Consider the following 14386-nt stretch of genomic DNA (forward strand, 5'->3'; position numbering starts at 1 on the left):
AGTCCTATTTTTAGGGGCTTTTCCTCTAGAGAAAATGCGAGAGTTAAAGTGATTCCAGTCAAGAGTAAGGATAAATTACATGGCATCACTCAAGATCAATTTACAACATTAATAATAGTTATGTGATCTGTCATCATGTATTAGTGTTTGGCAAGAGAAAACTGGACTGGAAAATTAGCAGGGTTGAAGGTGAAGAGTATAATGCCCCGCTTAACACACACAGGACCTGGGAACACTACCAATCTGGGAAGCGCTTTCACTTTCAATGGTTTAGAGGACTGTAGCTTGAAAGTGTCTGCATTTCTCAAAGAAAATCATTACTAACCAGCAAGGGTGTCTGAGAGAGAGAATAAGAGAATGAATGATTAGGTTTGAGTTTACTTGAAGAAAACTGAACTTCATAAAAGTATCTTGTAGTCTCTTTTACTATTTTTGAGTTATTTTTTCTAATTAGAAAAAAATTCTATTAATTTTGAGAGAGAGAGAGAAGGAAAGAGAGAGGAAAGCATCAAATCATTGTTTTATTTAGTTGTACCATTTAGTCCTGCACTTATTGGCTGCTTCTCATATGTGCTGTGACCAGGGATAGGGATTGAACTCATGACCTCAGTGCACCAGGATGATGCTTTATCCACTGAGCCACGCAGCCTGGGCACAAGGCTCATTTTTGAATTCTTTACTTTCATTATTAATCTCATTCTGAGTCCTGAATAGATACCTCAGTTATTTAGAGCAGGAGTCGGGAAACTTTTTGGCTGAGAGAGCCGTGAAGGCCACATATTTTAAAATGTAATTCCCTTCTTTAGTTATTAGAGAAATGCAAATCAAAACTGCAATGAGATACCACCTCACCTGTTAGATTAGCTATTATTAACAAGACAGGTAATAGCAAATGTTGGAGAGGCTGTGGAGAAAAAGGAACCCTCATACACTGTTGGTGGGAATGTAAAGTAGTACAACCATTATGGAAGAAAGTATGGTGGTTCCTCAAAAAACTGAAAATAGAACTACCTTATGACCCAGCAATCCCTCTACTGGGTATATACCCCCAAAACTCAGAAACATTGATACGTAAAGACACATGCAGCCCCATGTTCATTGCAGCATTGTTCACAGTGGCCAAGACATGGAAACAACCAAAAAGCCCGTCAATAGATGACTGGATGAAGAAGATGTGGCACATATACACTATGGAATACTACTCAGCCATAAGAAATGATGATATCGGATCATTTACAGCAAAATGGTGGGATCTTGATAACATTATACAAAGTGAAATAAGTAAATCAGAAAAAAACAGGAACTGCATTATTCCATACGTAGGTGGGACATAAAAGTGAAACTAAGAGACATTGATAAGAGTGTGGTGGTTACGGGGGTAGGGAGCACAGGGAGAGGGAAAGGGGGAGGGGGAGGGGCACAAAGAAAACTAGATAGTAGGTGACAGAGGACAATCTGACTTTGGGTGATGGGTATACAACATAAGTGAACGACAAGATAACCTGGACTTGTTATCTTTGAATATATGTATCCTGATTTATTGATGTTGCCCCATTAAAAAAATAAAATTATTTTTTAAAAAAATGTAATTCCATGTGAATGGCTCCAGCCACCTACAACCATGAACATGAGCGGTAGGAAATGAATGAATTGTAATACATGAGAATGTTTTATATTTTTAACGTTATTATTTTTTTTTAATTAAAGATTTGTCTGCAAGCCAGATGCAGCCATCAAAAGAGCCACATCTGGCTCGCGAGCCATAGGTTTCCGACCCCTGATTTAGAGCATCAATTGTCCTGATGTGCAGAGGTTGGTTGGCAGTTTTATCACTCGTTGGGACAGGAACAGATTGATGTTCCTGTCTTTCTCTCTCTAGTCAATAAAATAAACATTTTTAAAAAGTCTCATTTTGAGGCCACTCCTATACATTCAGAAATGCTCAAGTCTCTGTATATGACTCATGGAGAAACCATTAAACTATTCTGACATACTGAAAACCTGCTTTAAAGATTTGTGAAAAGTCTCTACTTTTTGCCATTCCTAAAAAATGTAAGCTATAGACCAGGGATCAGGAACCTACAGCTTGTGAGCCAGATGTGGCTCTTTTGATGGCTGCATCTATCTCACAGACAAATCTTTAATAAAAAAAATAATAACTTTAAAAATATAAAACATTCTCATGTATTACAATCCATTCATTTCCTACCGCTCATGTTCATGGTTGTGGGTGGCTGGAGCCAATCACAGCTGTCATCTGGGATAACACCAAATTTTTATTGGATAATGTGTAACATACACAGGTCATTGTATGGCTGTCACGGAATTACATTTTAAAATATGTGGCATTCATGGCTCTCTCAGCCAAAAAGCTTCCTGACCCTTGCTATAAACTGAAGAGTGCTTAGGATGTACAAGAATATGTGTATACAGAATTTTTAGGCTAGAAACTTAGCAATTTCATGCCAGCAGAGGGCTCCTTGCTTTAACACTGTTCTGTACATGCAATGTCCAGCAAGAACGGTTGATAAGGGGAATACGTAGGGTTTACTATTTGTTAAGGGCAATATTTGCTATACTCTGTTAAATTAAGAAGAATAAAAAGATGAATGAAGCATAGCCAAGTCCCTACCCCTGACACTTGAGATATAATTTACTGTTTTATTCCATTATGGAAAATTTCCTTTTTCTCTGCTTTTCCAGTTTGAAAAATAAATGTGCTTTAATCCTACCTCATGAGTCCACATACTCACCTGCAGTCTGATTCTTTAAATAATTTATTTTTCTCTATTCAAAATTTAATATTTTTAAAATGACGTTAACCAATTGATCAGTGTCTAACCTAACCATGAACATCGGCAAAGCTTAATGAAGGACAGCATTAATTGATTTGGTGCTTATAACTGATTATTTAAATTGTAACTTCAAAGAAATATTAGAAGAATGTAACACAATAAAGCTGTTTTCAGTCTTCTCGCCTTTGAACCTATCCTTCTTATTCTTGTCAGTTTCTTCCTAATGAAACCTGTGGCAGATTTTTATGATACCAATGAATAATGTACACACAACGCCTGGGGCAATTTTATTTAAACAGTTTTATTAACATTATTGTGACAACTTAAAATAACACAGAATTACTGCGTGATCCTCAATCTACAAAAACAAATTGGCCAAGTATAATAGACATATGTATTACAAATGAACCTGCTGAATAAATTCTGAGGAATTCTATTCATTTTCATTTTAGTAATGTATTTTTCTATAATGTAGATCCTTAGGTTATATGGTTTTCAGAAATAAATACAATCCTAGGCAGACAACTAATGGAATACATTTTTGATGATGACAAATACAAAGCTAAGCACAATTTTAGCAGGATGGCTTCCTTTAGCAAAGGTGCCAGGCAAGAATGCATTTTATCTCTCTATCTGTTTAATCTGAATACAGACCACATCATGTGAAATCTGGGCTAGACTCAGAAGAATGAGGAATGAAAATTGGTAGAAAAAATTAATAACTGAAGACATGTGGAAAACACCACCTTATTGATAGAAAGTAGCAATGATTTGAAACAACTGCTGATGCAAGCAAAAGAAGAAAGTGACAAAGCAGTTTTGCATTTTAATATTAAGAAGACAAAATTCATGGCTATAGAAGAAAAAATGCATAGACAATGAAGACATTGAAATTGTTAAAGATTTTGCTTACCTTGGTTCAGTCATTAATTCAAATGGAAATTGCGGCCAAGAAATCAAGAGAGACATGGAAGGGCAGCAATGGAAGAATTGGGAAAGATCAAGAGCAAAGATTTGCCACTAGAGACCTAGGTTGAGATCATCCCCCTCCTCATATTTCCAATCAGTTTGTATAGATGCAAAAGTTAATCAGTGAAGAAGGTTGAAAGAGAGAAAAAAATTTATTCATTTGAAATACGGTATTAGAAGAGAACTTTATAGATACCCTGGACCAACAGAAACATGAACAAGTGGGTTCCAGAGCACATTAAAGTTGAAACACTGTTGGAAGCAAAAATGTCAAAAGTTGTCTTATGTTAGGCACATCATGAGAAGGCAGGGTTCTTCGGAAAAGACAACAATGCTGGGAAAAATGGAAGGCAGCAGGGAAACCAAAGATGAGATGGACTGATTGCATAAAAGAAGCCATAGGCATGAGTCTACAGGAGCTGAGCAGGACTGTTGAGGACAGGACAGTGTGGATGTCACTCATTTATACAGGGATGACAGGAGATGGAGCCCACTCATTGGCGTACGACACAAACAGTTTTAGCAAGCAGCAAAGGAAAAGTTGTCAAACCAATGCCATTGACATCTTCATTCTTTTTATTATTTTTATGTTTTCTCCTTTACATTTAAAATCATTTGTTGTCAACCCTATCAATAAAGTAACTGCAACTGACTCTAATTTTAAGAGAGAATAATAAATGTGGAAAGCAAGCAAGAGAAAATAAGTATACTACCTTTCACTAAAGAAATGGTTCATGTAATGATTATGAGATAGTTATTTTTTATAGTCAGTAGTAATATGTTCAGGTTGTAGACAACTGATTAAAGCAAGAGAATTGTGTACAAACTTAAATTATTTCCAAAGGCCAGAGGCAAGTTTTTTCATGCTTCTTACTCCCCAGAATGCAATGCAGATGGAAAAAAAAATCTGAAGAAATAAAACACAAAGAAGAAAAACAATTAAAACTGAATCAATACTTCCAACTGAGTTAAAAATGTGAGTAAACTAAACATAAATATTTCAGACAGTTTCATTTAAATTGAATATAGCTGTTTTTCACTGATAGAATTTAGGTAACCCAGCTAAAATCAAGTTAGGTGAAGAAAGAAGTAAAATGTTTTGTTTCTGTGGCTTTTTTTTTAACACATAAATTTTGGTCATTCAGAGGGATTAGGCTATGTGAGTTAGATGTTGCATGAAATAGAAATTGACTGGCACTTGGGCACATTGCTTATTGTATGTATTGTAGTCAATGATCTCATTGTTTATATCATTTAAGAAACTTTTGGAAAAGGAGAAATAAAAACATTGCTGAAGACTAATTTCTCTCTGAGGCACTGTGATCTATTTTATTAGGAAATTCACCTAGCATGAATTAAATTCTAAACACAACTATTGACTTAACTTCTCAATCATTTGAAATTATCGGGTATAAAAATGTAACTGTAAAATTTTTCTTAAAGTTGATGATATGACTAAGTAATAATAAGTAACCATACGAGTTTATTGAGTTTACTCTTTCAAATAATGTCACACATTCCCAATAAATCACCAAAAATGAGCACAATAAAACTTGATTTTTAATGATCCTAATAAAAATGACTATACAGTCATCATTTGTAAGAATATGTGGTTGTAGAATTTTTCACTTTGCATAATCAAAATGCCACAATGCATGCTGGCTACCTCACTTGAGTTAAAACCAAACACTAGTCGTATTCTTTACACCGTCAGATCTTTCCTTAGCTAACTCTTCCTCTATTACCTATGTAGCAAAATGCAACTCAAAGATTACTATGTGTCCACCATTTTTGGTGTTGTTAGTGTGATAATGAAAATGAACAATGCCCAAACAGTCGAGGTTGATGCGCTAGCCGTGTGAGAGTTTCTCCATGTATTTTTTTATAGTGTAAACTTCCCCCATCCAATTATTAAAATATGACAAGTTGCCTCTTCCCAAGATCATTATTTCTGAAATATTTATAAAAATATACAAAAGAGCACATTTAAATAATAATATGGAAGCATGGGAAAGATTCCAGAGTGATGGACTGAAATGAAGCCAGGGGCATTAATGGAAGCCGGCCACTAAACCACAGAAAGTATCCTGAACTATGGTATATTTTCTAGTAAAGACTGAACATGGAAACCAATATTAATAACAAAAATAACCCATCCCCTAAATATTTACATTTAGATTTTATGGATAGACTGTTCAGTTTCACAACAACCTTCTGGTTCCTTCTAGAGAACTGTTATTCTTTACATTCTCAGATCTGATAGTGTTCTTCAAATTCATACATTCCTTTCAGCCTATAATATCTAAATATGAAAAAATATCCAAATAAAATCAATAGTTACATTGAAGCAGAAGTCAAGAATAATATTAAGATTTTGGAGTTACCCCAGAAATCAAATACAATATATTTAAAATCTGGTTTTGATTTTGTTTCTTTTGACTGTAATTCAAGAGAAATGACCTCATGGGATTTCTCATGATGGTGCCAGGTAAAATAATACCAGGATTGGGGAATATTTATGAAAGGCCTTAGATTGTGCAATGAATTATATTTCTTCACAAAGATGGTTAATGTTGACAGAGGAATAACCCAGAAGACAACTTTCAGGTGGGACAGAAACCATAAATCTATAATGTCAAGATAAATAGTTTAGTTCAGATCTATAATAGTCATTGAGCAACTAATAGGTACCTTGCATTGTGCAGGGTCCTGGAATCTGAAATACATTTGGCAATAGATGTATTTTATTGATTTTGAATCTAGTGTCTAGGATAATAAGGATTATTTCCATGAGTGAAGGTTCAGGAGAACGATTTCAGTGAAAACTCTTTAACACTGTATGTATAATTTAGTGAGTATTCCATAATTCTTCTCTTTCCCACTACCCACCCTTTACATAATCCATACTTTCATCTGGGATTCCAGGAATATTAAGAACTTCTGATCTAGCAAGAGAATTGAAAAGATTACCATTTTAGTCCATGCCTTTGTTGGTAAAACATCACTTTACAACTAAATCTTTTCTTTTGTTGAAACTATAATCAAGTTCTATTGCCTTTAGGGTACATCCCTAACTAAAACACAAAGATCTTGTCTCTTGCAATTTTCTAAAATGCTTTCAGCTCTTTACAAAAAAATGCAATGTTGCACAGCTTGTAGTTTGATTTTGTTCCTCTGTTTTATTATCTGGGCCCCTACGTTTTACCCTCCCAAACAGATGGGGGAAGGAAGAAAAACTGGTGAAGCACAGGGACTAGATTCAGATCCATATCAGTGCACAGTGACCCTTGCTTAGACTAGACACTGTCATAGGTACCTTTCAAAGATGATGAGCTTTACTTCTCATGAGAAACCATGGAGAATTGGTATCCAGTTTGCTGATGAGGCAAAGGAGACTCAGAATTTATGTGGTTTACCAAGAAATCACAAACTACAAAATATCAGAGCTGGGATGATGTTTTTCATTTACTTAGCATTCCAAGAAAATCTAACTGCACATCTTTGGAAGTCAGTTCAATGAATATGAACATCAATAGTGAATTCATTTCCTCTTTTTTAGTCATCACCTGCATTTGCCTGGTGATTTTTGAGTCAGAAAATGCTAGGTTTCTAAGACCTTTTCACAATCAATATTTTAAGCATAAATGGAGTTTTTATATATATAATGAAATCCAGATTGGCACAGGAGCATAGAAATTGCATACAATGAATATGGTTCCATTAGAAAATAAGGAGGAGGAAACAGATTTACTTTTATATTTTTGATATATATCTGTGTATATGTGTATGTATGATCTAAATATACATTCCATAATTAATTTTAGGCTATAAAATTATTTAATGTCGACTCAATATAACCACTTGATTATTGCAGCCATCCCATTTAAAATTTTCCCTTGCCCAACCTTTCTCTTAATTTTCATATTAAGCTGCTATTTAAATTCTCCAAAATTGATGATTAAACTTGAGATTCCTTCATTAACACATGTTTCAAGCAACTAGTTATTAAATGAAGATAGAATTATTATTTATGACAATCATACTGGCTTTTTTTTTGTAATATTCTTGTCTAATCTACAGATATGATATTTCTGGATATGTACAAACTCAACAACTCCTATTTTAGCCTAAGTCTGGGCAAGTCCCATAATTTTAACACCTGGATTCAAAATAAGAAACAGAGGAAGTTCACTCTTGTTGTCAAGCCCTCCTTGTACTAATACATCATCAATGGTCCTCGTCTTCAGACTATTTCCTTGACTTCTTAGGGACCTTGACTCTGATGCCTGAACTTTGGCCTGTACAGATGCTCTTCATGTTTCCTCCACCTCTTTCCAAAAAGTTCATCAATTGGCAGGTGGCTAATCTGAGCCACTAATTCATACTAATGTCATTGGGTACTGATGTGTTATTCTGCTCTTCCTTCCCGACATGGCTGAGGTGTTCATGCGCAGGGGCCTCTCCTCAACGTGTTACCCCTTAAATTACAAAGCTACTGGGTTGTCCTTACACCTATGTACATATCCATCTCTCTTGGTTTCATTCCCCATCCTGTTTGTATTAATAAATTACCTGATGAACAAACAATTTTAAATATCACCTTGACAAGTGGACAGTTTTTACTGGTGGTGGCTAACATCTCATTATCATCTAACCACTGAATATATTTGAAAATAAAATGAAAGCGTTACAGTATCCATGAGAAAGAAAATCTCTGAGATAGTTGAAATTTATTTTGTCTCACAAACATATATTTTTTTCACAAATATATATTTATTTTGACAAGTTTTAACTCAGAGATACAATATTGTATATAATTATATGCTTATTTGTAGTGATAATATAAATCACTAAAAACTTGAATGAATAAGTTAGAAAATATGAGTTAATTTGTAAATAATGGGTAAGTTTGCTTATTAAGTTCTACCTTGCCAAGTAAGAAACTTAAAATATCTTAAATGTAAAAGAGCATTCTTGTGAAGATTTGAGACTTAATCACTTTAAATAATTAAAAAACATATTATCATTTGCTTGGTTGCTAAATTCTCCAGGAATGAATGCCCTTTTATGCAACCCTAACAAAAAATACCTTGTCTATAAATAGTTTATTTTCACCTAAAAATCATTTCTCTGACATTGATGAAGTTCTAAAATACCCAGTTAACTATTAAACACAATTATAACAACCAAAACAGCAAGGATCTGTTTTAATGGAAACACATTTAAACACATAAAATTTTTATAAAATTACTTATAGAAAAAAAGGCAATTGTTTGATAAATATACTTTTTAATATATATGTTGTTTTTATAGAGATGGCCATTATCATTTGCACAAATAAAAGCTTAACCAGACATCAAACCTGAATTGTTAAAGAAAATCCTCTATTTCATATTAATGCAAGAAAAGAAATAAATACAAACAGAATTAAAATAGGAATTGAATTCAAGTGTATTGAGGTTTCTTTTGAAATAAAAGCATTAGGAAGATATTAGCTAATGATAGATTTCTTTCCCCAAGAACTTTGCAAGAATACAATTTGATACATGCCAACTCAGAGGTATTGAATTATTCTTCTGATTATCCTATATATGACTAAAATTCTAAAATGCAAATCCAGAGAAATAAACAAAAGGCTGAAGTAAAGAACTTGCAGACACTGCAACTATTACTGGGAATAGTTAGAATAGAACACACTCTCTGTGTGTTCATTTCTATACCCTATTCAAGAGCAGATACAATCACGGCTATGTTTAATATGCAGTCTTATAAAGATTTATTACTATTTAGACCTTAAATCAAACATTAATAATTTATATTAGTTATAAAAAATATATAAAAGTTCTTCACTAGAAAAAACCACCTAAGAAAGTTTATGTGAATACTTCTGTGATAACAATACCTTATTTGAAAAGAATATGGATTTTCCTTAATCATTAAGTCTCCTAATATTAATTTATAAGCAAGAGAATATACTAAACATACCACACCCATGTTCTTATTTTTAAAGAAAATAAGCACAAAATAAAAGTAGAACAAATTTTTTAAGTAATTCAGCTGAAAAATTAAATATTTGCTTTTTTACTACTCAGTGGTGGCAAAGGACACATACTTTTAGTGACAAAAAATACTAAGTTAATTTAGACAACAAACACAGAGACTTCATTGCAACCATTTCTTCAGTTCTCCAAAAATGAATATCTCTTATTTCTCCTATAAAACATCGCTTACTCATACCACACTTGCACTACTACAATACACATTTTAAAAAAAGTAAATATGAGGAAGAAGATTTGAAATCACTTAGAATTCTCTAAAACCTACCTACAACTCAGAGAATGTACTTGAAGACAGTTGGCATGAATTAGCTACTGTGTGTGCAAACCCATCTGGTGGAAACTGTATAAACCATAGTTAGCATCAAGTGAAAATAGATGCTACATTTCCCAAAAACATCTGCGGATTTTTCATCTTTGAATTCAAAGTTATGAATAAAGTATCTTTATAGATATATAACTTTACAATAATATACCTTAGTTTTATATTGATGTCCTGGGAAGATTCTAAATATTTTAATCACATGCTTTCAACATCTAGGCTTCTGTCTTCTCATTTTCTCCCAGATTATTATTATTATTTCAGTTTGAAATTTGTCCAAAGGTCAAGTACAAAGAATGCCCAACTTACCCCAATTAACAGAGAAAAAGTTGGGGATAAAACTAAGTTTAAAAAAAACAAAACAATGGACTCATTGAACATTAACCTAGTTTGACTCTGTGCTGAGATGTTTTTGTGTATTGAAATTAGTGATGGGCTAACAATTAAAATAACCCGGCCCTTTCCCCTAAAAACTATGACTGTAAATTTTTTTGAAGTAAAAGAGAGTTTAGTAAACTTAAATATTCTTTAGTTAAATTTCTTTTTTTCATTTTCATATTTATGCAAATAAGTTGTGTTACACTAGAAATATAATTTAATTTTATAGCCTAAATTTATCACATTATTTGCCTCATATTTAGTATATTTTGAAACTGAAGATTTTTTTTTCTCTGAAATTGGAAACGGAGAGGCAGTCAGACAGACTCCCGCATGTGCCCCACCGGGATCCACCTGGCATGCCCACCAGGGGGCGATGCTCTGCCCATCTGGGGCGTTGCTCTGTTGCAACCAGAGCCATTCTAGCACCTGAGGCAGAGGCCACAAAGCCATCTTCAGCACCCGGGCCATCTTTGCTCTAATGGAGCCTTGGTTGCGGGAGGAGAAGAGAGAGACAGAGAGGAAGGAGAGGGGAAGGGGTGGAGAAGCAGATGGGCGCCTCTCCTGTGTGCCCTGGCCAGGAATCGAACCCAGGACTCCTGTACACCAGGCCGACGCTCTACCACTGAGCCAACCGGCCAGGGCCCAAAACTGAAGATTTTTGAGTAAAATGTTGCTGAATTAATTATGGTCTTTAAGCGTTCTAATAAAACTCTCTGCAATAATGAAAAATATAAGTTTTAACCTAAAATTAAAAGTACTACACCAGCCCTGGCCGGTTGGCTCAGCGTAGAGCGTCGGCCTAGCGTGCGGAGGACCCAGGTTCGATTCCCGGCCAGGGCACACAGGAGAAGCGCCCATTTGCTTCTCCACCCCTCCGCCGCGCTTTCCTCTTTGTCTCTCTCTTCCCCTCCCGCAGCCGAGGCTCCATTGGAGCAAAGATGGCCCGGGCGCTGGGGATGGCTCTGTGGCCTCTGCCTCAGGCGCTAGAGTGGCTCTGGTCGCAACATGGCGACGCCCAGGGTGGGCAGAGCATCGCCCCCCCTGGTGGGCAGAGCATCGCCCCATGGTGGGCATGCCGGGTGGATCCCGGTCGGGCACATGCGGGAGTCTGTCTGACTGTCTCTCCCTATTTCCAGCTTCAGAAAAATGAAAGAAAAAAAAAAAAGTACTACACCAGTTCTCATATCCTTCTGCCTTTAATGACTAAAATTTAAAGCATTTACATTATAAAATAAGAGCTTTGTTTCAAGAATTCTCAAGAAAACCATTCAGTCCTAATCTACCAAAATGTTATGGTAAATGTCAGTCTCTCTCAAATAATCCTATCACAAGGCCATATTGATTTCCCATGTATCCTATGTAGCAAAAGCAGGTGTTGTCACTTCTCTGACATAAACCAAGAGCTTGGATCATTTCACGTGGATAATAATTTTTAACACAATATACAAAAATTTGTATCTGGAAGAGCATATGTTTACAAATGCAGACTATCACTCAATGCTGTTATCCAGGTCTTTTAGTATGCTGTTAAATAAACTGTTTGCACTTGCCTACTATCTGAGAAACAAAACAAGTTTTTTAAAAAAATCAGTTTATATTTAGGGGGAAAATGCCATGTTTACAGAAATAATAGTGAGGTCTGGTTTTAAAAACAGGACAATATATCTTGAAAAGCTATGATTTGAAAAGATCCCTCTGTATTGTTTCCTGTGTCAGAGGGATGATCAGAGCCCCAGTGCATGGGAGCCTCCCAGAGTAGACTACATAGAAGACTAGCAATCCACTTATGGCTTGCAGCTTGAGGGATTTCTCTCAATGTTCTGTCGGGGAGGGACTGGCCAAATGGTTTCATGCGGCAGTCCTAAGTCATAAACTGCATCCTACTAGGCCAGCCATGCCAGAACTGGACCCACGGGTATAGAGTCTTGGCTGATGAGAAACGATGACTGCTTCCTAAGGAAGCCACAGCTGCTTTCCTGAGAGACAACCCAGATGCCTGAATTTTCCCTTTTCATTTTTGACTACCTGTTCTGGCAACAGTTCCAACAAAGGGGGAGGCAGGCAACAGGCACCCAGCTGTTTTCAATAAGCCTTGGCAATGTAGGTACTGATTACATAAACACTACAAACATTCATACAGCATATTTTTTAGCTTTTAAGTTATAAAAAAAAGTGTGAGCCTGTACCAACCCCCTAGGTTTTCTTTACTCCAAATTATAATGACAATGACCATGATGATGATGATGATGATGATGACAATAACAATAACAATAACAGCTTTAATATGAATGCAAAGATTATGAAAGGAAACATGATATAATGTATTTCAAGGAAAGAGCTCGATTTATACAGAGAGAATTGGTAAGATATGCAATTTCCACATTTCAGGAGCAAGAACATATTTTTCCATTATAAAACAAGATAAAAATGTACACTTAATTTACTTGATATCTTATTTTTCCCACAACCCCCCAAAAAATCAGATTTTGCATTAACATTTGCATTAAAGTTAATTTTACTTTTCATTCATATATTTAAAATATGCTATTTTAAACTCTTTTAAAATTGAATTTATTGGGGCAAAATTGATTAATAAAATTATTTATATATAGGTAAACTCTCAATATAGGTAAAATATCCAAGAAAGTGAATTAGTAAAATATTATATGATTTCTTTTTACATTAATAACAGGTCCAGAAACATGGAGAAGATGTTGATTTACACTGAAGATTAATTTTTCCCGCTTAAAAATATATATTTATGTCCACATTTTGGATCTGATATTTGAAAACTGAATAATTTAAATAACTCATTTATGCTTATAGGTCACAAACACGAGTTTACTATTTTTAAATGTCTTCTATATTTGACATGTTAGATCAAGAATCTATACAAACATTGTAAGAACTGATTTGGTGCTTCAATAATCTATGTTTATAGGTGATTATTCAATTTTCTGTATAGTAAAGTGAGTCCCTATTATTAAAAACAGAATTACCTTTAATTTTTTACCTTAAGATTCTCATTTATTTTTACCTCAATGATTTTCAAGAATAATCTTTGGCTATGTCAGTTTTCTTTAATGAATCTACTGTTTTTGCCATAATTTTCTTTTCTCTATGACAGTGGTATATATAGTTTTATATAGGATTTAAATTGAACTCTCAAAGAACAAAATATACTGAATAAAGGCAGCAAAGGAAATATATTCCCTTTCTTTGTGATCTTCTATTTTTTAAGGTTTTTCTATTGATTGATTTTAGAGAGAGGTTAGAGAAAGAAGAAGGGTGAGGGAAGAGCGGAAGCATCAACTTGTAGTAATTACTTCTTGTATGTGCTTTGACTGGTCAATCCCAGGGTTTCCAACTGGTAATCTCAGCAATCCTGGTCAACGCTTTACCCACTGTGCCACCACAGGTCAGGTGAGGAAATATACTATTTCAAGTTGTTCTAAAAATATTACTTTTGTAAAGTGATCAACTATTAAGTCAAAAACAAAACTATTAAAGGAAAATTTGAACATCATTGGTTGAATAGACTAAGAATGATAACCACATTCATATTACAATCAATTTGAGACATAAAGCACCCTCATCAAATTAGAGGAACATTGGGAAAGAAAGAAGATTAGGTCATCCCAACTGAATACAACTTACTATGTCTCAGAAGGTTACATACAATTTTAGTTTCTGCCTTTATAAAGTGGGAATGATAGCTTTTCTATTTTTTCACAAGATTATGGTAAATATTTATTCATGTTTTAAAATTGTAAAGTATTACAAACATGTAAGATAAACTATTAAAGTTTGCTATTTCTTTAGCTAAAAAAAAATAATCAATATCCAAATAGTGAAAACAGAGT

At 34.4% G+C, this 14386-nt stretch overlaps 1 protein-coding gene across 1 annotated transcript in view; it reads right to left on the bottom strand.

Moving 5' to 3' along the window:
* Positions 1 to 3080: 3080 nt before the first annotated feature.
* The window catches only part of AGMO (alkylglycerol monooxygenase), a 319390-nt gene continuing 308084 nt past the window's right edge, over positions 3081 to 14386 (bottom strand). Inside the window, exon 13 of the mRNA XM_066239850.1 lies at positions 3081 to 4671. Coding sequence (XP_066095947.1) covers positions 4597 to 4671 — 75 coding nt within the window. The 3' untranslated portion in view covers positions 3081 to 4596. The remainder of the gene's footprint in view (positions 4672 to 14386) is intronic.

The sequence above is a fragment of the Saccopteryx bilineata genome, chromosome 7, assembly GCF_036850765.1.
Source record: "Saccopteryx bilineata isolate mSacBil1 chromosome 7, mSacBil1_pri_phased_curated, whole genome shotgun sequence".
NCBI classification, from domain to species: domain Eukaryota; kingdom Metazoa; phylum Chordata; class Mammalia; order Chiroptera; family Emballonuridae; genus Saccopteryx; species Saccopteryx bilineata.